Source organism: Peromyscus maniculatus, chromosome 10, assembly GCF_049852395.1.
Source record: "Peromyscus maniculatus bairdii isolate BWxNUB_F1_BW_parent chromosome 10, HU_Pman_BW_mat_3.1, whole genome shotgun sequence".
NCBI classification, from domain to species: Eukaryota; Metazoa; Chordata; class Mammalia; order Rodentia; family Cricetidae; genus Peromyscus; species Peromyscus maniculatus.
In genome coordinates this window covers 96,480,541-96,504,008 of record NC_134861.1, presented here as the reverse complement: position 1 = coordinate 96,504,008, position 23,468 = coordinate 96,480,541, and the positions used below count along the sequence as shown (strand labels likewise).

The following is a 23,468-nucleotide window of genomic DNA, read 5'->3' as shown; positions in this document are numbered from 1 at the left end:
AAAAAAAAAATTCCTTCTGGAAGTGAACTAGTGTGGCTACTGAGATGACAGGAATCTGCCTCTCTTCCTTTCGGTTGCAGCTTGTATCCTATTGTCCAAACCAACAGAAAATAAAAACAAGAAATGTGTCTCGACCATTCATACGCCAGTCAGGCTCCATTGCACTTCTGTCCTTCCGCTGGGAAAGGCAGATCGTTTACCATCGTCCGCTCTGCTAACCAGTGTCCAGCTGATGGCCACGCAGGCTTGTGAGTGTACGTGGGCAAGCGTACAGGCCATTTCACGGCGCTTCACTTCTTGAGTGTCGTCGACATCCCGATCAGACAGTCGTCTACACTGGATCAAGGCTTCCAATTGTGCAAAGACATTCCAAGGCATTGGGTAAGCCCAGCCTGCGTTAGGGGGCTTTGGGGGCTTGTTTCAGCCGCTGCAGACCCTGTCTCGTGTAGTGCACCAGGTCCACCAGGCTGCTGTTGAGGGCCAAGACACGCACCTTTGTGCTGAGCTGAGCAAAGAATTCTGCAATGAAACCCAAATCACACAAGAGTAAATTTACATGTACAGCATAAAATTAAATGAAGACCAATAGTCCAGGGCCAGTATCCCCACAATATCCTGCGGCTCGCCTAGCATGCTCGTCGGTAAGTGCTGGCTAATTCTTGTCAGCCCACCTCCTCCTGAGTTGAATCTGTAACGCACGCCTAGCACAGTGGTGTGTGTAGTGTCCCAGTGATGCATTGTGATCAAGGAATGCACAAGAGGAGGCAAAGAGGCTGTGGGGAAATCGGAGAGCTACAGCACCGGCCATCTTCTTCTCCCGGGAAGATCTAATGGTGGTCACCGGGCACTTGTGTGTGTGAACTTTGGCACGGGCACCATTCACTTTCCCTGACTCAAACCTGGAGCTGCCGGTCCTCCCCAGACAGGTCTCAGTAATAGTGTGCGCTACGCTGTACGTCTCGGACTGTAGCCAGTCATCTTAACATGCTGACAACGAACCGTCTGTGCGGCTTCACCTCGCATGTGCTGGGCTGAGGGACATCCGGCCCGCACCTCTGCTCCAGCTCCGCCCCCTGGCTAGCGGTTCAGTTCAGGCTGAGACAATGATGCCAACATGTGCGGAGAGGCAGAGTGCTAAGGCCAAGTCTAATTTGGCTCGGCAGAGATCCGGCCTCAGAAATCTAGCTCACACCACAGACCTCGAGGAAGATCTGCAACCGGTTAGGAAGCGGAGCGGAGGGATAAGAAGAGAGGCTACCTATCTCCTCCGCTGCTTCATGAGACAGAACGTCAACAGGAACCAAAACACCTCCCACCGCCAGGCCACCCCGGCCACTGCCAGGGCCCCTCACCTTTATTCTTCTTTGTAAGGGCCTCCGCCTGTTCCCAAAGGTCGAAGGCCTTAAGGACGTGGGATGTGATGGTGACGTACGAGGAGGTCATGTTCTGGATGGTGACCGGGGTACTGATGGTGGCCGGCCCCCCACTGCTCCCCATGCTACCAGCACTTGACTGGGACCCTACGGAGCTGGCAGGAGAAGGCGTCGGGGAGAGGGGGGACGGAACGCCTGTGCTTCTGCAAGGATGGAGAGAGACTTGGTTAGTCACGTAAACTAGCAGGTTAAGTTTCAGGGTGTGCTCCCCCAAAACAATAATCGCTGCTAAAGACACCCTTAAAAGATCACAGGCACATCTGGAAGACTGACTGGGTTCTCACCCCGAGCTGTGCCTCCACTCGGCACTAAACCTTGTCAGACCCGACTCTCCGACCTGTGGCCGTACCACAGGGCCAACACTTGAACCACTTTCTATGCGTTTCTCCTTCGTTCTCTGGGTCACAGCAGCACAGAGGTAAAGTGCATGCCTGCATCCTACTCCTCCTGAGCCAGTAAACACAGACTGGAACAGACGAGCGGCGGGCTGCGCACAGGGCGTGAGGTTCAGGAGCCCCAGCACTCTCTCCTGTCCCTGGCTGATGGCCGGCCTGGTCCTACAAGCTCACGTGCTTCAGTTGGGCCCGAGGAGGACAACAGCTCAATCACGGAAGCGTGATAGAAGATGGGAAGACGGGGCAGAAGCCGGCCGCACAATCAGAGCGGTCGATGCCAAACACTAGAGCGGGAGCTGCCCGGGGTGGGGGGCTGCTGCATCCCGGCAGCTGTGAGGGTCGTCACAGAGAAGCTGTCCTAGCGAAATCACGTGAATGACAGACAGCAGATGCTCTCGGACCAGACTCCTTCATCACGATGTGGTTTTGTTTGTTTGTTTTTAATATGGAGTACTTCGCAGACTTGCATGTCATCCTTGCACAGGGCCATGCTAATCTGTGTATCATTCCAATTTTAACATACGTGCTGCCCGAGGGAGCACAGGATGTTCTTTAAGAGGCCACTTGACGCCCCTCCTTTTTTGATTGCTAGACATGGGTCTGAATTATATTTAATGCTCTCTAAAAGCAAGGCCCAGGAGGAACAGGACTCCCTGAGGAATACAAGAAACAAAACACACAGGTGCAGTGCTGCATACACTCAGGACATGAGGCAAAAAGGGCACAGGTTCGAGGCCAGCCTGGGCTATCAGTGCGGTCCTGTCTTAGAACAAACAGCGCTGGGCTAGACCATGAGGAACCACATCCCAACGTTCACGCTCACCCGCAAACAGCCTAAGGATTCTGTTTGTCAGCATCTTACAGCAAACGTGAGCAGTTTCTGTTCAGACTATGGGTCCTGGGAAGGGCCAAGTACACATGGTTCTCGGCAGCTCTTGTTTACTGAAATGTCAGGAAGATTTATCAAAGTAAGGAGAGGGGACACCAGTTTCTGTTGGTGTTGGTTTGCCTCCAGGAGTTGTGTGAGCTTAGACACCTAAACACGCTTGAAATGCCAAACTGATGCTTCTATAATGGTCTGCAGTTATACTTTCCCATTGTCCACAGCTTAACTTGAGCCATGCCTGAAAATATCACTGTTCATCCGGATTCAACAGGGAGGGCACAGTCTCATTACTGTGTTGTTAAAATTGTTCTACTATTGTGTGCGCTGAGATAAAAACCAAGAGACCCGCACTGGCTCAGCACTGCACTGCCCCAGAGCCCACACAGGCTCAGCACTGCACTGCCCCAGCGCCCACACTGGCTCAGCACTGCACTGCTCCAGAATCCATACAGGCTCAGCACTGCACTGCCCCAGCGCCCACACTGGCTCAGCACTGCACTGCCCCGGAGCCCACACTGGCTCAGCACTGCACTGCCCCAGAGCCCACACTGGCTCAGCACTGCACTGCCCCAGAGCCCACACTGGCTCAGCACTGCACTGCCCCAGAGCCCACACTGGCTCAGCACTGCACTGCCCCAGAGCCCACACAGACTCAGCATTGCACTGCCCCAGAGCCCACACTGGCTCAGCACTGCACTGCCCCAGAGCCCACACAGACTTAGCACTGCACTGCCCCAGAGCCCACACTGGCTCAGCACTGCACTGCCCCAGAGCCCACACTGGCTCAGCACTGCACTGCCCCAGAGCCCACACTGGCTCAGCACTGCACTGCCCCAGAGCCCACACTGGCTCAGCACTGCACTGCTCCAGAACCCACACTGGCTCAGCACTGCACTGCCTCAGAGCCCACACTGGCTCAGCACTGCACTGCTCCAGAACCCACACTGGCTCAGCACTGCACTGCCCCAGAGCCCACACTGGCTCAGCACTGCACTGCTCCAGAGCCCACACTGGCTCAGCACTGCACTGCCCCAGAGCCCACACTGGCTCAGCCACTGTTACTAATCTCCTACAGCTCCTGCCTTCTCAACTGAACTTGTATAGCAAAAGATGCAGCTTGGGGGAGGCTCAGAACTGTAACTTGAGGCCACCCACTGGGAATCGTGGGATGTACCTATTGGCAGGTAAGAGAGGATCACTGTACCTTGCATGGTATCTCATCAAAGTAAATTTAGTTTATACCCGTTTCCCAGAGGGTCAAAAGGAGCTAATGGTTAAAGTTTAAGCAGCCAGTACACATGAAGGTGAACTGCAGGATTTGTGAAAAACTCAAGATCACAAACACATAAAACATTGCACAAGCAATAGGTGAATGACTTGACTGTGTGCTGTTTAACCACACTTGCCTTGCCATGCATGGAGAAGGTGCCTGGGCCGCTTTGGAAGAACTCTTGAAGTGGTCACTGAGCGTGCGAGAGTACTTCATGACCACGTCCTTTTTACAGCGAAACATCGCCATGTTCACCAGGGACTGGCAGCGCAAACTGTGAACACAAACAGGGTTCCCGTGAACTGGGGATGACCTCACGGCCAGAGCTCCTGCCAGTCAGCCCTTGGGAGCACGGCGGGGTCTCCTCTCTGGCGGGGGAAGTCGTCTCCAGCACCTCACCGCCGCGCTGCACGCCACCACCAAAAGTAAATGTTGGCAGAAAAACAAACGCGCGCGCGCGCGCACACACACACACACACACACACACCACCTGACTCCTGAGACCAAAGCAGCCCCCCAGGGGCAGAAGAGCACAGGAGACACCGTTTCCTGATGGCCGCTCACTTGCCTCTGCCATGATTTTCACTTTAAGAAAATAAATGTATATCCAGGTGTGCTAGCAGCACACACCTTTAATCCCAGCACTGGAAAGGCAGAGGCAGGCAGGTCTCTACATAGACCAGGCTGGCCTCAAACTCAAGAGTTCCAGGACAGCCAGAGTTATGGAGAGACCTTGTCTCCAAAAAAAAAAAAAAAATTTTTTTTAAAGATAATTTTTAATCAAAGGAAAGTGCTATTTATACAACAAATGAAAATGTACGTACCATAAAACGGCAAATATCTTTTCTTGTGCTGGCGCCGTGGTATCTGAGAAGGGTTTTAGTGACATTGTGAACCTGCAGGGAGATGCAAAGGTGCCTGGGGTTAATTAACCAGGCCGGTTACAGGAGCCCAGGTTTGCTGGCTGTGCTGGCTCCCTCTCCCATCTTCCAGAGGACGTGAAGACGTGCGCAACACAGAAGCCGCTCAGAAGACCTGGCCCCCAGCCTGCTCTCTCCTGAAACCAAGCTTGGCCACATCCTCGATAAACCCCCAACGAAACGCAGGGAGCATGTGCTTGAGAAGACAGCCGATATGAAACCTAAGCTGGGAAAACTGCCCCCCCCCCCCGACTCGGCGTCCTCTTCACAGCACTTGGCAAAATGACCCACTTGCACCCGGTCATCTTGTGCTCCCTCATCTAGAACACACTTTCATCAGGACAAGAAAAAATCTGTGGACCAACCCAGAGCCTGGGTCCTCTCTTTAGATGTCTTCACATCCAGTGAGGGGAGAGACAGATTTGGAGGATGGCAGACACCCCAACACTTACTTAATGAGGTCTACAGTTTCCGAGTACACAGCGTACGCCGACTTGGCCGAGCTTTCTGACTCGGTGGCCATCCCACACTCGATATAGGACAGGACAGCTTCCAAATACTTGAAGGCCTTTCCAGCCTTGTCCGCCTGTGGGAGAAGAACACGGGCTTTGTGAGGCCACAGTGAGCTCTCAGTATCTTCCTTCTCTACTGTCTTTATTTACTCCTGATCAGAAAGACACGAGAAAGAATAACAGAACAAGACGAATAGTTATAGCAGTCAGCTCTGACCCATGAAAAGTGGCTTCTAGCAAAACATGACTCTTAGAACTCCACCGGGCACCAAGGGCACCGCCCCGTTAGCGATGGCAATGGCCACTCATTGGATACCTCTGAGAAGCAGGCAGCCAGCACGTTCACAGAACAGACACGAGTGTCTTGATGGAGGTCGGGGTTTATCATCTTATAGGCATCTTATATAAAATATCTAACGGATCACTTGATGGCTATTTGTCTCCTTTGGCACGTTGGTTTTTTTGTACAAGGACATGCCCTGGGCCGACAGGGACAAACTCTCAAGGTCCCCTCCGGGAAATGTTGAAACAGAAACAACCAGATTCTGGTGGTCTGCCCAGTCCCGAACCCATGAGTGGCATGCAGCCAATTCAGCCCAGCAGAAATGTGGTGAACAGCCCGCGTCTCTGCACGTGGCGTATGTGGCACACACTGAGAGCAGCTGGCTGACATGGGCCGCTTGTAGGTTTTACTAATGCTTCAATCTGATGTGTTCAAAAGGGGAGAAAACAGCAAAGACACATGTTGGAAGCATGGAGGCAGATCCACCTTAGGCTGCTCTGGTTTCCACGTGCTGCTGCTGCTGCTGCTGCTGCTTCTATGTGCCAGCGATAGGGATGCAGCAGCTCTTCCCCCGCTGCGCATCTTACCACTGGAGGGACCGACGAGGGTGTCCCATGCACATCCGAGGGCACACACAAGCATGCGCCTGCGCTGCAGACACTCTATAAAGCTTGGTATTTTTCCTAGAGAGCATAAGCTCAGAAAAATGAGTGACAGGAAGAATGCAAGTCAGACTGATGTGCCTCGATCAGCCGTGTGGATCGTTACTAGTTTTCCTCATTGGTGAGGCTCGAATTCCCTTTGTTTTCGTGGATATGGCTGCTTTGCCTGCACGTGTGTATGTGCACAGTGAAAACGTGCTGTGCCTGCAGAGGCCAGAAGGGGGCGTCAGATCCTCTAGACTTTGAGTTACAGGTGATCGTGAGCTGCCATGTGGTGCTGGGAACCGAGCCTAGGTCCTCTGCAGGAGCGGCAGGTGCTCTTAACTCCTGTGACCAAGCCCAGGACTCCAATTCCCAAACCCAAACATTTAAAACAATTTCTCTTGGGCAGTTTCCAAAGTGACTATTACCCTTGGTGTAGAAATGAAGTATCGTATACCAACCAGGCCCGGCCCACTTCCTTAAGGGCTCTGTGAGGCTAACAAGGGCACGCCTGTCACAGCTCCTGCAGCATCTTGGAGAGTGGGGAAGAGGCAGTGGAAAGGGCGGCACTGTTTGGCACAGGCTGAGCCGCCACACAGCCCGGGGTAGGGTGGGGTCAGTCCTAGGGCCAAAGGGCACCCAGATCCCTCACAGCACCAAGCACGGGAGGTAACCAAGGGCCACTTTATCTGGTAAACAGGGGACTTGCGACCTGGGGTAGAAAGGCACAGGCCAAAGTCCTGGTGGCCTACAGGGGGCAGCTGAGTCAGGTCACAGAGAGCCCACAGGCCTGCATGCATGTGGGTCTGCAGGGGCAGTCTGTCCGGAGTGCCTTCCAGGAGGCCAATGAGAGGCTCGGCGGGCAAGAGAGCGTGCTGCCACGCCTGGGGACATGGTCTGACCCGGGGACCCACACGGCGGGCAGAGAGGCCTGACCCCTGAGAGTTGCTTCTGACTATGGCACAACCCCAATAAATGTAAGACCCGGGGCACATGCCACCCCACCGAACTGCTGCAGGGATGTAAGGACACACTTGGTATCTACAGGAAAGCCCCTGGCAAGTGAGGCCATGTTTACAGTCTGCACCCGGCACTGCCTTCCCTCAGATCGGTGCACAGGATCGCTCTGGGAGGCAAAGAGGCGTCCTCACCTTGTGCAGTGTGAGGGTGGGGAGACTGACCGAGTAGTAACCCGTTCTGTACATCTCAAGGGCTGACTTAGTGGATTGGGAAGAAAGCATTTATACACTACACGAACATCACACAGATCAGCTTCCATCTGGAAGTCTGTACACAATCAGACTGAACTAATGGAGCAAGGAACACAATTCCCCTAAAACACCCCAGGCCTCGGCCATTACGACCTTGACTGTCCTGCTCACAATGTGGCTAACAGAAGCCATCCTCCTCCTGCTGCCCCCCGCCCCAGGACCCCCATGCAGAGTCTTCCTACCGGCTGCCCCACCCCCATACACACACACTTTTTTGCTCCTTGATCAGAGACTGTTCAACCAAGGGCGTAAAAACCGGACTGACCATGGCCTCTGCTTTGCACTTCAACTTTTTAGCCTCCTTCATGTGAGAGTCAGCTTGCTGTCTGCAAAAAATAAAGAAGACAAGACAGGTGTGGGTCACACAAACCTAAAGTCTACCCGGGGGCAAGAGAAGAGGAAAAGGAGAGGGGGCGTGGCAGGGAGAAGGGAGGGGGCGGGGCTTACCTGTCAGGCTTCACTTGTGGCTTCCCTGGTTTACAGTTACCATTTGGCGAAGAAGGCACTGGGAAAGGGTTTGCAGCTTCTCCAGAAGACCCCTTTAAAACACATGCACATCACCCCCTCAGTGGACAGGACCATCGCCCGGGCTGCAACAGCCCTCCCCGAGCCCAGGAGAGCAGTGTGCCGAGTAAGTCAGAGTAAGTCAACCCACAGTCCAGCTCGGTTCAGCACTTCCACTTAACTGAAGCTACAGGGAAGAGCAGGTAACACCCAGCAGAGCAGCCCCACCCCCAACTTGCCCCAGGCTAACTGGAAGCCAGGCCGCCTGATTTATTTCCCGTTAGGATCAATAATTGAAGTATTTGAGATTAAAGTTCCAAATGAAGACCTGAACTAACCCATTTCTTAAGCCAAGCATGTGACAGAAACACATGAAAGCTAACGTGACTTTTCTCTGGTTCACTTAACAAAGGGCCCTCCCACCCGGGCCCCCCCAACCTCCCCACCCCACCCCCATCTGCACTAAAACAGATGGATGTCCTGACCACACTCCTGCCCCGCCCACCGCTGCGGCTGCTTACTTTGTACTCGGAGCCCCTGGCCTGTACTTTTCTGTGCTTGGGAACGGAAGGGTCCTTGGAGTTGTTCTTGGTGCTGCTGGCACTTTTGGGAGGGTCCTGACTACAGGTGTCTGCGTCCGGCTTTGACCGCTTGTGTGCAGTTTTGGTTGACTTCTGGGAGGAGGAGGAGGACGACGACGACGACGACGAGGAGGATGGCACAGGTGGAGGAGGAAGCATTTCCTTTCTGGAGGACTCTGAGGAGGGCCTGGGTGTCCTGCAGAGGAAGACAGTCAGAGCAGAACACTTAGCACGGCTGAGCTCGTTTACAGAGGACCGAACGGTCACCGGCACAGGACTGCAGCGCCACAGAGCATGTAACTATGCTGCAGGAGGGCCCGTTTGGGGGGCGCTTTGATGCTCTGTGAAGTCTGACCCTCAGTAACAAACTAAGCTGGAAGACTCTGACCATCTCCACCTCTCACCTATCTGTATCTGAACCCAACAAACAGGCAAGCTCAGCTGCCGCCACATCTGTCACTCTCCTGTATCTGATGGCATGCTCCCCCTGCTCGGCCCCACTCCCAAAATGCACTTGTGATGCACTTGTGTTTGCTGGGTCTCTTGTGAGGCAATTTCAAATAAGTTACTTTTTATAGTCACTGTTATATATATATATATATATATATATATATATATATATATATATATGTATGTATATGTATATATATATGTATATGTATATACACACACACATATATAGAGAGAGAACATACATATATAACATATATACATACTATATAAATATATTTATAGTCACTATAATCAATAGTCATATTGACACTACTATTATCATCTGTCATTTCTCTCACACTCACAAACACATGAAGGCTGTGTAGCTCCTACTCATCCCTAAGACAGAGCACTGAACTTGAATCCCAAGTCAAAGCAAGACCCAGCAGGAACCCCAGGGCTTTGAGCAAATGTTACCCATTTCCCATCCTGCTAAATAAATAAATAAATAAATAAATAAATAAATAAATAAATAAATAAATAAATAAGAGCAGGAAAACAGTGATGGTACTCTTCTTATCTGTCCTATGCCTATCCTTAGCAGGTATAAGGCCCTGAGTTCATCCTCAACACCACTAAAGAAAGGTTTTCTAAAGAAAACAGTAATCCTCAGTATTTAGGAAAAGCTCCTTAGTGGAAATGTTTCCGATAAATCTAGGTCTGCTGTCAGAGGAGTGAGTGTCAGCTCTCACGAGGCCTTCGTGGACGGGACCCTAGGGCGCTGCCTCTAGTACGGAAGAAAGCCTTCTGTCCCGGCCCCGTGGCCTGGCTAACCATCCGGGGCTCTTCCCACCGGCCATACTCACTTTGTTTTGGAAGATTCGGGGTGGGAAGATGAAGGAGCACAGTGCGGCTGGACTTCCTTCTCCAGTCTGACTCTCTTGTTATCATGGTCTTTCTCGGAGTCAGCCTGCTGTTGCAAGGGAATAAGCACAGTGAGTGTTAGGAACCACCACACAGACGGAGGAGGCGCAGATGCGGCGGCAAAGGGACCTAGGTGACGACTGGGGACATCTTGCAGATGGCGCCCTCACGCACACTAGAGACCGCGTGTGATGCGGGTGGAGAAAGCAACCTAACACAGTGATGGACTTCGGTGACGCTGTCCGAGTGTACGTAATGTACTTTGATCAGTTCCTTCTCTTGGCCATCCTTGATGCTTGGGGGTTCTTCTCCTACTTTACGTCACTCCTGTGTGTGTGTATAGTCTTCCTACTTCATATATATATATATATATATATGCAAGGAAGGAAGGAAGGAAGGAAGGAAGGAAGGAAGGAAGGAAGGAAGGAAGGAAGGAAGGAAGGAAGGAAGGAAAGAAAGAAAGAAAGCGAAAGAAAGGGCATAGTCCTGTCTATGTAGTTCCATCTGTCCTGGAACTCACTGTGTAGACCAGGCTGGCCTCAAATGGAGAGAAATCTACGTGGCTTACATTTTAAGGTGGCTAATGAAAAACAGTCACCTGTGTGGTTCACTCCCACCTTACTGGGCGGCACCAACCCAGTTATCTAAAGGTGACCCGCACACTGGGCTCTACACTGATTTCTTCCCCTCACTTGGCGTTCCATAGATGCTGTGTTGGTGCTTGTCTCCTCTTCTCCCATCTCCCCCTGCTACCCCCCATTTTCACGTCATATATGTCCTCTTACTCCCCACCCCACCTGGCAAGAGCTCGTCTTCCATCTCCCTCCTAGTTTTACTGGGGCTTTAACTTCTCATTAACCAACATAGAGAAGGGATGATAATCACAAAGTGGAGAGAATAAAGACAGTTGTTGCAGCCTGGCGGTGGTGGCGCACGCCTTTCATCCCTGCACTCGGGAGGCAGCAGCAAGAGGATCTCTGTGAGTTCGAGCCCAGCCCGATCTACAGAGAGAGAGTCTCTTTCAGGACAGCCAGGGCTACATAGAGAAACCCTGTCTTGAAAAACAAAGACAAATCAGCTGTGGCTGAAGAGTCGGCTCCGTGTGTAAGAGCTTACTTGTACACGCATGAGGACATCAGTTCAAATCCTTAGAACCTGGCACCTGGCTTCACAGGCTCGTCATGAGGGTGCCTTGTAGTTCAAAGGAAACCAGAGGCAGCGCTTTCTAAAACTGACAGTCACTTGGGGCCACAGGTTCTGACTCATGGAAAGATCCTGGGAGCTTGGCTATGATGGTGGAGACAAGAGGGTCTGAGGAGGAACCTAAGACCCTGGAGAAGGGGTGAACATGGGCACTGGGCAGGGGGCATCACTGAGCAATGGAGGTGAGAAGCCAGAGGAACGCTGTAACCGCCCTACTGCGTGCAGTCACCAGAGTCAGAATTTTGATCTGAATCTTCTCAGGACATATGTGTACACAGAAGAACGAGCGAGGGAGAGGACGGACCAGTGGACAGCAGCAGCTAACACGCATCTACTGAGCAGCCATGAGACTCTGAGCCTCTCTGGATCTCAAGAAGATCCACTAGAGGAGAGAAAATAGAGCAGCTTTACCTCTTCCTGGTTAGGCAGACACGGGTACTGATGAGGTAAGCCAGCCTTCCCTGCCACATGGCTGCCATGCTCTCCAGCCAATAACCAGGCAGCAAGAAAGGAAACCTGGAAGACTTTAGTAAATTCTAAGGCATCAGATGTCACATCCGTGACTGGTAAGGACAAAACTTGGGGTTACTGATCTGGGGGGATTAGGGTAAGAAAGGACAGCTGGACTTTGGATCGAAGTCAAAGGCAGAAGTAACTGTGCCAAGCATAAGAAACGTACCTTTTCCTATCAGACACAATGACGTCCCTTCCTCTGTCAACATAAATAAAGGAGTATATAAATGCACTGATCCCCGCACCAAAGGTGATGGTTTCTTAGTTAATGAAACAATTGTGTCAAGAGCAAGGCTTCAGTGAACTCCTTCATTCCATTATTTGTTGAAATGACCAGTAAGAAAGATCACCTATTTATTTAAATAAGCCTACACTTATAATCCCAACACTTGGGAGGCTAAAGCAGGGTCTGGGCTTCCAGGCCAGCCTGGGCTACATGGTGAGAACAATATAACAAGATCAAAGCAGTACCCACTTATGTGAGGGGCAATCTTCAGGTGAATGGATGAAATGAACTGTCATCTACAGAAGAGGTGAGCACACAGTAGGGCTCCATGTGGAGCTCAATGTCTGCTAGAGTCTTAGAATGCTTCCAACTCTGGTGTTTTTTGTTTTGTTTTCAAATCAGAGAGGCATAATCCTAGCTTAAGAAAAGAAAGTAGATGTTAGTACTTGAACTTCTAAACTGCAGTCAACAGTTTGAGTGAGGAGTATTCAGTTCAAGTATATTTACCTAAGTTTCTCCACTGTGCCTCAGAACTCTTCCTAACCCAGTTCCCTCAGGGGCCACATCTGATGGCTTCATCACAGCTATTAACACCACCGAGTCTTTCTTGTTGCCTGGCTTATAGTTTGCATGGCTGGAGATTGAATCCAGGGCCTTAAAAATGCTAGGGAAGTGTTCAAACACTGAGCTCCATGCCTACCCTACCGTGTGGTCTCTGATATTCATGAGTATGAAGGTTAAAAAGCCTTTAAAGACTCTGCGAATCCTCTGAGAATTTTTACTAAATTTCGTAACAGGAGAGGGAGAAGCTCTGAGGGGTCTTTAAATAAACGGCACAAATGTGAAAGATTTGGAACACTCTTAAATGTCCCTGACTACATGTTTAGAAAACCTTTTCTAATGCTCACACTGAAAGTGAAGGCCTTCACAACCTAAATTTGGGAATAGTCTCAAGTTAAAAAGAAGTCAGGATAACCTCTGGCCCAGCGCCAGGTTCCCAGGTCTGCACACCAGGTGACCCACTGGAGCCAGGGAGGCCTGAACGGCCGTCACGGTGCTGACGCACAGAATGAGTGGCATACGTAATACCTCCCACACGGAAGGACGTGTGACTCTGAGGGGTAAACACAGCAGCTGGCTTTTTATTCTTACCTATCTGAAAGCTTCCTGGTCAAGCTGCTAACTAATGACACACTTCAGGCAAGAATTCCTGGAGACCTTGTCCATGCTAGCCGCGCTCACAGCACACCCGAACAAACTCTCTACCCAAGCATCAGCGTCCGTGAGCGCAACGATGCGCTCCACTGCTTCCAGCCCTGGGGGCATCAGGATTGCCTAGGAATTTAAAGAATACCAGAGGGGGAGGGCCCCCTGCTGTCCCCGGGTGACTAAAATGTGGTCAGGCTTTATCACAGCCAGGATTTAAACCAATGGGTTCCATCTTGACCTGTCTCACAGTCAGACTCCTCAGTGCTTGCCAGAGCTTTGTGTATAAAGTGAGGACATGACTGCTCTGAGGTATGGTTGAGGGGAAGGTTTTTATTGTAGGTGTGAGGGAGAGAACAGCCAGAGGCATCTGGAAGAGTCCAGAGCAGGGAGAGAAAGCAGTAGACTGAACCAGGACATGAGGGGGTGGAGAAGTGAGGGAGGAGGGGAAGACAGAGAGGAAAAAGGAGAGAGGGCAAGAGGAGGACGGGACCAAGAGCCATAAGAGTGTACGGCCCCAAGGCAGGGTTGTATAGAATCAGAAGCTGGGACTGGGAAGCCCATGAGCTGGAGAAGTTTAGGGTGGTGGGCAAGATAGATCTGTGAGGAGCCAGGATGCCAGCATGGACTCTGTAACAAGTATTTGCTGCGGTGCTGAGGGAGCCTGGAGGCCAGCGTGCACTTTGGTGTGCTGGCAGGCACCAGAGTTAGCACCTGTTCTCAGTTTCTTTTGGACCAGACACTTCGAAGAACTCAATGAAGTGAACTCAACTGTGCGCAATTAAGATGAGGAAATCATAACTGCTCCATGCGCTGAACAAAATGCTTCCCTGGGCCTAACCTAAATGAGCTTTCCCTGAGCTGTGCCTGCAGGGTCACCTTCTTCCAAAGGGCAGGCCCTGTTCTTAGAGATGAGAGGGAGGAGCCGGCCTAGACCCCACGGACGGCTGGGATCGGCTCTATCTAACAAGGCAGCACAAGACATAATACCCCCTCGGCTGCAGTGGAAAGCAGAAAGGCAGACAAATCGTCTACAGAAAATAATCCAAGGCAGCTAAGAGGGGATGTGACGGAGACCTGCTACCAGGAGCAGGTAAACTAGTGTATCCTTGACACATGCCCAGAGACAGCAGATGCAGGAACACTCTTTCCTAAACAGGACCACCACAGATTCCTTGATAACTTTTTTGTCACAGACAGACAGACACAGACACACACTCCACATCTCATTCTGAAAGCTTTTCAATCTTTCTGGCTAGGTGATGCAGAACTTTAATTGGGAGACAGGAAGAGGCCGGTCGGTGATTTCTGGGAGTCTGAGGTCTGCCTGCTCTACATGACATGTTCCTGGACAGTCAGGGCTACACAGACAGACTGTCTCACCTCTACAGCCCCTCCCAAAAGCCTTCCTGGCTCTTCTAGCTCAAACAGCATCTGCAGCAAGCACCTGAGTCACCCCAAAGGCGTTGCCCACAGTGCATGTGCTGGTCACGGAGACTCTGGCGTCTCCGACAACCGGGTTCTGGAGAGGAGTCGCCCTTTCCAGTTTGCTAGAGTCGTGCTGTATCTTTAAACAGGTGGATAAATCAGCTGGGCCTCAGGCACGACAGCAAGCTTCACGGCCCTTCCTGTTATTTTCAGCTCCTGTCCCACTGCTGAGTAAGACACTTGTCATATACTCAAGAGTGCTAAATCTCATCCCGTCAGCATGACAGTCTTTTTGTGCTTTTGTGTCAAGATCTGGGCAGGGAGTAAGAGCGCCCGGGGGAAACACTCCCTAGTCTTACCTCATCACAAAGAAGCAAAAAAAAAAAAAAAAAAAAAAAAAAGAGAGAGAGCTCAACAGTTTAGAGTAAAGACGACACTGCCCAAACAGCAGCATGCCTAACTAATAGAAAGTCTCAAATAAGGCAGGTTTCCCATGAAAACCATACCAAACAGCAGGTGCCCAGAAGTCTGCAGCTCACCCTACCAGTTCGCTTTCCTCAAGATCTCTTTTCCATATGCTTTAATAGTTCTAGTAACAAAGCAGGGATCATGAGAGCAATTCTTTAAAAATTCAGAATACTAATCATCATTCCAATTCACGGAAGACCTCAATTTCCAGGACAAAACATCATATGGCAGAGAGCGAACAGTGATCTCTGCATGCATAAAAATGTGCCCTCAGAGTGCGGCAGGGTGTGGAGAAAGCTTACTTCTTCAGTGACTCGGGGCCCCGACACACGTGACTGCCTGCAGAATGGGAAGAGGGTACAGGCCGACAGAACCCGGAGGGGCAGCAGGTCCACTACCGCTCAGGCCAATGGAACCCGGAGGGGCAGGTCCAGTGCCGCTCAGGCCAACAGAACCCAGAGGGGCAGGTCCAGTGCCGCTCAGGCCAACAGAACCTAGAGGGGCAGTCCAGTGCCGCTCAGGCCGACAGAACCCGGAGGAGCAGGTCCAGTGCCGCTCAGGCCAACGGAACCTGGAGGGGCAGGTCCAGTGCTGCTGGCAGGGCAAAGGCTTCAGCCTCTGCTAGACAACTCAAAGATCCCTGGCCATGCACACACCGCCAGGCACGTCTCCGTACTCACCTTTCTCTTCCTGGTCACTCTGCCACCATGCACACATGCACACACCGCCAGGCACGTCTCCACACATGCACACACCGCCAGGCACGTCTCCGTACTCACCTTTCTCTTCCTGCTCCCTCTGCTGGAGCTGTCGCAGCTCCTCTTCTCCGAGTCAGGCTTCTTCGCTGCTGCCAGCTGCCTGTCTTCCGCTTTCCGAGGGCGACCCCCCTTCCCCGGGGGCTGGGGAATCCGGGTGAGAAGGTCGAGGGTTATCTTCACCACCAAGCTCGTCGGTGGTGGAGCGTCCCTGAGTGGTGAGAGCAACTTGGTGTCTCCCAAGGGTAACAGGAGTCTGTCTTTCCGCCCGTCCTCCTGGACAATCACCGCCTGTCGGCAGCCACTAGTCCTGACGCCACTGCCGCCCCTGCCGCCGTGGGGTGGACCCTGGCTCTGAGACAAGGCGACAAGAGCAAAGTGCTCAGGGTTCCTGTCCCCAGCATTGTCCTTGGGAGGCTGAGGGCCTGAGAGCGCCTTGGAGGGGGCCGGGGAATTCTTGTGCTTCCTCTTCTCGTTGGGGGTGGGCACAGCTGCCTGCGGCTTGGGCCCGGCTGCCTGGGGCTTGGGTGCAGGAGCCTCAGGCTTAGGCTCCCTATTGCCCACAGCACGAGGCCTGCCTTTCGTCTTCACCTTGGGTTTGTCTTTGGAAGTCTGCTCTTTTGAGCCATAGGGAAAGGGTCCAGGTTCACCGTCCACCTGCACGTTGGCCTGGGGCTCAGCCTGGCTAGAGCCCTTGGCCGGTTTTCTGGGTTGTTTGGCTCCCGTAGTTTGCCGAGGTGGGGGCTCCTGCTGAGCAGGGGATTTCTGGCAGCTCCTCTTCCCGGGCTGGGGCCCCTCAGTGGCCCCTCGGAGAGCTTTGCTGGAACTCTTGGGGGAAGGGTCTTTGGACTCCGGGTGCTGCTGGTCAGAGCTGCGCTCGCCATCCTTGCTCTCCTGGCGCCAGCGTGGAGACTCTGTGCTCCCCCGGCCGTCGAGGGGCACCGAGGGCTGGCTGACCTTGGTCAACCAGTTGTCCAGCTGCCACTTGTTTGTTGTCGGAGGCTCGGGCTAGAAACCAGGACAGAGAAAAGTGTTAACTGACCGGTGTGAATAAACTCTTCTTTTGTGTTAGTGGTCCAATTATACAGGGCTGCCCCCAGGAGAATTGCTCACTCTGAGCCTAGGAATTTACCTTCCACTCATACCCCGCAAATTATAAATCAGAGTCTGTAATGAACGATTTTGCAATTTGAGAGCTTTGCCTAATAGATACCAACTAATAAGCAGTTGGCAACTGCTGAGAAGTCTTCGTGGAATGTCTTTTGTCCTGATGGTTATTTATGGTACAATTTGAACAGAATGAACACACTTGACTTGTAATGCAGGAGACAGGGAATAAAAAGAACCCTTTTACCAACTGATAGGGACTCTGTCTAACACTCAATTTCTCTTATTTACTTACAAACAGTAATTTTTACATGATGGGATTACAATATAACACAGACAGATCTGATTTCCAAACTAGAGTGAAGTCACATTAGCAGGGACTAGTCCCTCCTCCATTCTTTAAGGCAGATATAGCATCTTCTACTACAGGCAACCAGCTCTGAAGTTGCACCTATTCCTAAGCACAAAGACAAGATTCACAGAAAACAGACAGGAGTATCATTATTACCCGAATAATTGATAGAGCAGATCAACAGAAGTTCCTAAAGCATCCTGTAATTCAAACTGTTGCTACTAAATTAACTGTTGATGAATGCCATGCCATGAGATACTGGGCCATTTTTTTACATATATATATATATACATACATACATACATTCTCTCTCTCTCTCTCTCTCTCTCTCTCTCTCTCTCTCTCTCTCTCTCTCTCTCACACTGGTGGCTTCTACAAATAGTTAAATCATATATAGACCACCAGAGTGCTAACTGAAACATATTACACATGAGATCTAACTGATTAGATCACGGATAAGAGCAATCCAGTAGGTTGAACCTAACATAATTTTCTTGATTGTGTTTTAACACGCCGGGGAACAAACCACAAGCCGTGTGCTCAGTGAACCAGTGCTCCATCACTGACCTCTACCCTCAGCCTTGGGATGGAAGTTTTTCAAAGGGAAGATGGCTGACAATTTTCCAAAGTGACATATACCAAATAATCCAACTCTGCCAAAACATGCAGGCCTAATACAAGACATAGGGTGTGAATGCATTTAGGTCAGGTAGGGCCAGAAAGTAAGAAGACCTAGGCTTCCTGTGCTCACACAAGAACAACAGCTCACAAAAGAACACCACCTGGAAGAATGAGAGAGAGAGAGAGAGAGAGAGAGAGAGAGAGAGAGAGAGAGAGAGAGAGAGAGAGAGAGACAGAGAGAGAGAGAGACAGAGACAGAGAGAGACAGAGACAGAGAGACAGAGAGAAGCCGGAGGGTTCCCTTGGGCAGAAAGGGGCCGGGCTCTGTTCTGTTTACCCCATACTGTCCCTGTGGTCACAGATCTCTTGCCCTGCCTCCAGGTGCTCATTTGAATTTCAGCAAGAGGAAAAGACGAGGACTATAATTGGTGGGACATTTTATCAGATGGAAATATAATGTGTATTCAACAGTCTAACAAGGCAAGATGGCTAAGAATGTGGAACGGACAGGACAGTGGAGCAGCCCCTTGCCACATGATTTCCTCCTTAGACTCAAGGCTTTTGGTAGCATGGTGGTAAAATGATCTGATAAAGCTGTGTAAGGCAGAGCCCCCTGGAACCAAACTCTTCCCACTTGGGACAGGCCAGGATAGGTCAACTCCTCTGGCTACTGCTGCAGCCCTATCAATCACCGACAGGCTCCTCAGGATGTATTCACGTGTGGACCCCAAGGAGGGGTCACTCCCGTCACCCCAGAGCTAAGACAGAGCAATGCCGGGATGCATTTAGTAGTCTCTGAAGGAATGTCCTGGCCACAGGCCTGGCACACATTGACTCCCACTGTGGTCTTGGGGTCCAGAAGGGAGCCCTGCAGCCCACTTTCACACAGTGACCCCGAGTGGTATGCCCATCCAGAAAATCTAGACAGCTCTCCCTCTGTACACAAACGGAGCTGCAGATGACATGGCTGCTTAAGGCTGGGCATTATTTGGGTTGAGATGTCTGAATAAGAGATTTGGCTAAGTCAGACTGTAACTTTCAAACAGAAGGAAGCCAAATAGGATGAAGTCTGGCTTTTCCTTATGTACCCTCTGTTCCTCTCAATGGTGGCAAAACCTAATCACTAGACACTAGAAGTCAGCGAAGACACGGGGCATGGTCTGAGCGTGTCTAAACACTCCTTTGGTTCCCCTAACCTCTGGAAGTAACGGATGTGTGTCTATTTTAAACCTGAGTTCGATGTCTGGGGCCTATCTATATAAAGGTGGACAGAGACATCAGCTCCAAAAGCTGTCCTCTGTTCACCCTCAAGTATGCCCCACACAAGTGTGCCCCCCCACACATAAAATAAATAAGTGGGGCATGCCTTTAATCCTAGCACTCAATAGGCAGAGGCAGGCAGATCCCTTCCAATCCAGTCTACAGAATGAGTTCTTGGGCACCTAGAGCTACACAGTGAGACCCTATCTCAAAATTGATTAGTAATTAAAAGCAGACATGGATGAGAAAGTTAGAGCTAGTATAGAGTTGATTATATAATCCATGTTACCCTCAACTAAACAGGAAAACATAGGAGATTCTCATTTCAAAGGGGACAAAAAGTAGTTAAATAACTGAGGGAAAATGAAAATAAACCAAGACGAGATACTCCCAAGAAAGAGCCCCACTCAGTACAGAGCACAGGCCTCACACGCAGAGACGCAGCCTCTTCACGGTGAGATAGAACAGTTGGTTTGCACCTAGGGAGTTCTAATCTACCTTGTTGGACTTGTGCTCATTTGGACTTTGGGGAGCTGGGGTATACTACATAGCCTGGCTGTCCTCCAGCCTCAGGATCCTCAGGGCTGGGCTTACAGGCACCTGCTCCGACAGCAAGCTTGACTCTGGTCCCTTCTTTGATGCATGAGACAAATATATTTATAACAAACATGAGATTAAATCGTTTCTCAGTTTTTCTTCTTTTTCCTCTTGGAGACAGTAGGGATTCAACAAGGGCCCTGGGAATGCTGCAACCCCAGCAAAGATTTTGTGGTTTTTGTTGTTTGTTTGTCTTGGGGTTTTTTGTTGTTTGTTTTTTGGTTTTTCAAGACACAGTTTCTCTGTGTAGCCCTAGCTGTCCTGCTGGCCACAAACTCACAGAGATCCACCTGTCTCTGCCTCCCAAGTGCTGGGATTAGAGGCGTGCGCCATCAGCGCTGGGCAGGAATATTTTTGGGGGGAGGGGGAATTATTTTTTTCAAGTTTCAGTTACGCAGCCAAATGAGTTTAACTTAATCTTTTCTGAACGGAACTCCGTTGTTTTACTGAGCATTTCCTATTAAGGATGTAACAGGCACGCACGTTTTTCTTTCTGAGGATGAAGTGTTCAGGGCAGAGTGCATGCTAAGGATGCTCTACAGTCCTGTCCCAGGACCCAAAATAACAAAAACACCTCACACAGAGCTCTGTGATGGGGACCGTCACAGAATTATCCACACCACATGTTCATCGCCTCCCTCCTAAGATCCAGAAGACTCACTCCACACTGTCAGTGCCACAGGAGGAACAAAGAGACCCACTGCGAGTTGCTCTAAACTCTAAAAGGCTCCTCGAATCATGCACTGTGAAAACCTCAAAAAACAAACCCGAAGGACACCCCTAAGCGTGTGTCCCGTGCCAGGCGGAGTCCGCCGAACAGCACTGGGCGCACTTCCTCAATCTCAGGCGCCCTCACGCGGGCCCGAGGCCACGGCCACTCTCCAGCCATGCCCAGTCACTGCCCTAGGGGAACTACCACCTCACAGAGATGAACACAGGAAACTATTGCTATTTTATCAAAAAGCCTCCTTCCTGGCATTCTAATCTTAAATACAGAGGCAGCATTCTCTAGAAGGGCTGGTCTCATCCAGTAGAAAGAAAATAAGAACGCCTTAGCTTCCTACGAGCTCAGTTTTTATACTGCTACCTTGTTAGCTATTACAGACAACTTCTGATGTGTGACTAATCAGCACATAGCGTGAATTCTCGAGCAAAATGTAATTCTCACGGCTTCCAGTCTTACTGTTTGTTTATCTTTACAGTACTTCCAGAGTGGCTGCCAACACACTCAGTTGTCCCTACATTACCTGGGGCAGGAAGGACAAGACCCAGAGCCCCGGCAAATCACTTTGCCATCAAGTTACCGCGTGGCGTTTAGTGATTCGAAAACAGAACTGACGACTTGCTTCTAGCTCATTTCTTTCATTTCCTTTACCTCACAGAATTTTCAAAGAACTTTCATTGACACTAATACAGTAACCTACTTTAAACAGGTTTTCCTTCTCAAAAGAAAAGATGGAGTGCAAATACTCTTAGGAAGCGACACTCGGCAGCTGCAGAGGAACCTGTCGTGCCAGTCCCGTCCCGTCCGTGTGTCTCCACGGCCGAGCTCTTGGGGGAGGGAGGAGCAGCAAACAGAAGCACGTGACTCCATACAGTGGGAAAGCATCGCCCAAAGTCGAGACTTTCCAGTGTCAGGGTCAGTGCGCGGCTCGGACCCCCACCCAAGAGCCAGCACACTGCCATCTTGGACTGCCTTCTGAAAGGGCCGCGCTACCTCGGGAGCCGGGGTTTCTAGGGGCTCGTCGTCGTCGTCGTTCTCCTCGCTGTCGCTGGAACTGCTCTCGCTCTCCGAGTCCGAGGAGCTGTCCGACGCGCTGCTCTCCGACTCCGCACCACTGGAATGTGCCGACACCACTGGTTCCGGAAGCGTCTGCGGAGCGCTGCAGAGCAAGTGGAGGCACACTCAGAGGAGCATGCGCGCAGGAGAGCATCCCCCGCTGCCTCTGCCCAGCCGTCTGCTCCTGGAGAGGAACAGCATCCACGCTGGCTTATCGTCCAGGGGCCAGGGGCCCCCCAGTGACGGCAGGGACAAGAGGAGCAGCGTCAGCACTGGCCGACCACCCGGTAGATGATATCAACAAACCCTGCGCCAGGTGCTTAACCAAGGGCTGGTAAACCTGGGCCTGGACAGCCTGCCATGTTTTCTAAATGAAGTTTTATTAGAACACGCCTGCAACTGTTGTCTTGGAGGCCACCTGTGGTGGCTTTGGTGCTTGGATAGCAGAGCTAAGCAGTTACAGAGAGTTACATGTGCCACAGAGGCTAAAATATTTACCACGTGGCTCATGAAGGTTACTGAGTCCTACTATATATAACTCAAAAGAAAAAGTGTTAAGGAGAAGCTAGTGTGTAAAACTCGCTGTATTCTCTACATAGGGCCTAACTACACAGCAACCAGACACCAGTGAATACAGAGAGTTCCTTGGCAGGGTGAGCTCAGAAGTGGCCCAGTCACTTCCTGGTGGAGTCAGACAATGGGCCATTCTTTGTGACTAGCTGGGCATGAACAACTCCAAGTTTTACAAGTCGGCCATTAACTGTAGGTCAATGAGAAAACATATGGATCGAGGCTAGACATATAGTTTCAAACCATAAGCAGTCTTAGCTGCCCTAAACGTTATCGCTAAAGCAGACATCTTTAACCCTAGCCTTCAACGTTTCCGAACCTCCCTACAATATTCTCAAAACAAACTCTTTTTAAGTAATGAACAATAAGTAATGTAATAAAAATCACTGGCTGGGTTCATTTTAGAGCAGACATGGTCCCGGGACCTCCGCTCCTCATGGGACTCCGTCAGCGCTGAGTCAGTGACAGAGGCAGGACCTGGGAAGGGAGCCCTTGCTCCTAGCTGTCCCTTGCCCTCTGGCTTCACTGTGGCCTTTTCCTTAGCTTTTGCAATAGACCAGTTTGTCATAGTTTATGAGTCAACATGAGCCACTTGAAATTTTAACAAGACTGGATATAAATAAACAGGCCGGGTGTACGAACTGTATAATTAATGCTTCCTTTACTATTACTAACCATATCATCACTACTGACACTCAGGTTCTTTTTGGTGACTGTCTCTCTAAATGGCTGGGCACCTTGCAAGTCTTTGTCTATGAAGGACAGGCATTTTTCACCTTAAATTGTTATATTTAGTACCAGGAGGAAAATACTGTAAAAATAGTTCAAAAATTAGTTTCCATTTCCCAAACACAGAGCATTCCTTTTCTAAAGCAGGGCTAACTCATTTGAAGGTGAAAGGAACGCAGCTCCCCTTGCATTAAATGTCCTGGGAGTCACATTTTAAAGCAGCTGAAACTAAGAAAAGAGAAACCCTGGGAACAAGCTCCGGAAGAATCCAACATCCATCAGTTTCACAAATACTGATGTGAGGGGTTCCTTCCTCTAACTTCTCAAACACTGGTCGCACAACGCCAAGGATAAACTGTGTTTAAAGCTTATCTTTAAAATATTGTTGAAAGTCTCGCTCTATCCTCTATCTGGCCTCAAACTTTCTATCTGATTGCCTCAGCTTACCACAAGGGTTACAGGTGTGCATCATCACACCTGGCTCAAGGGGTGGGTGGGGGGCAAGTGTGTAAGCATGATAGTGAACATGGGCATGTGTACAGGGGCAAGTGTGTAAGCATGATAGTGAACATGTGCATGTGTACAGGGGCGAGTGTGT

The 23,468-nt window shown here is 50.7% G+C and overlaps 1 protein-coding gene and 1 non-coding gene across 6 annotated transcripts in view; both read right to left on the bottom strand.

Annotated features, from left to right (window-relative positions):
- Aff1 (ALF transcription elongation factor 1) overlaps positions 1-23,468 on the bottom strand; it is a 169,231-nt gene continuing 145,763 nt past the window's right edge. For 3 of the 5 annotated variants that reach the window (XM_042257744.2, XM_042257747.2, XM_042257748.2), the window contains 11 exons: positions 21,509-21,674; positions 15,879-16,862; positions 9,998-10,104; positions 8,640-8,895; positions 8,062-8,153; positions 7,880-7,940; positions 5,357-5,490; positions 4,809-4,880; positions 4,121-4,258; positions 1,353-1,576; positions 1-519 (listed from right to left, as the gene is read on the bottom strand). In XM_042257744.2, the coding sequence (XP_042113678.2) occupies positions 398-519; positions 1,353-1,576; positions 4,121-4,258; positions 4,809-4,880; positions 5,357-5,490; positions 7,880-7,940; positions 8,062-8,153; positions 8,640-8,895; positions 9,998-10,104; positions 15,879-16,862; positions 21,509-21,674 (2,356 nt within the window). In that variant the 3' untranslated portion in view covers positions 1-397. The remainder of the gene's footprint in view (positions 520-1,352; positions 1,577-4,120; positions 4,259-4,808; positions 4,881-5,356; positions 5,491-7,879; positions 7,941-8,061; positions 8,154-8,639; positions 8,896-9,997; positions 10,105-15,878; positions 16,863-21,508; positions 21,675-23,468) is intronic. The other 2 variants (XM_042257745.2, XM_076546815.1) reach the window with 1 other exon arrangement.
- Positions 2,268-2,370, bottom strand: LOC121821014 (U6 spliceosomal RNA). Its single transcript, XR_006061724.2, has one exon. It is a non-coding gene; the product is annotated as a U6 spliceosomal RNA (small nuclear RNA).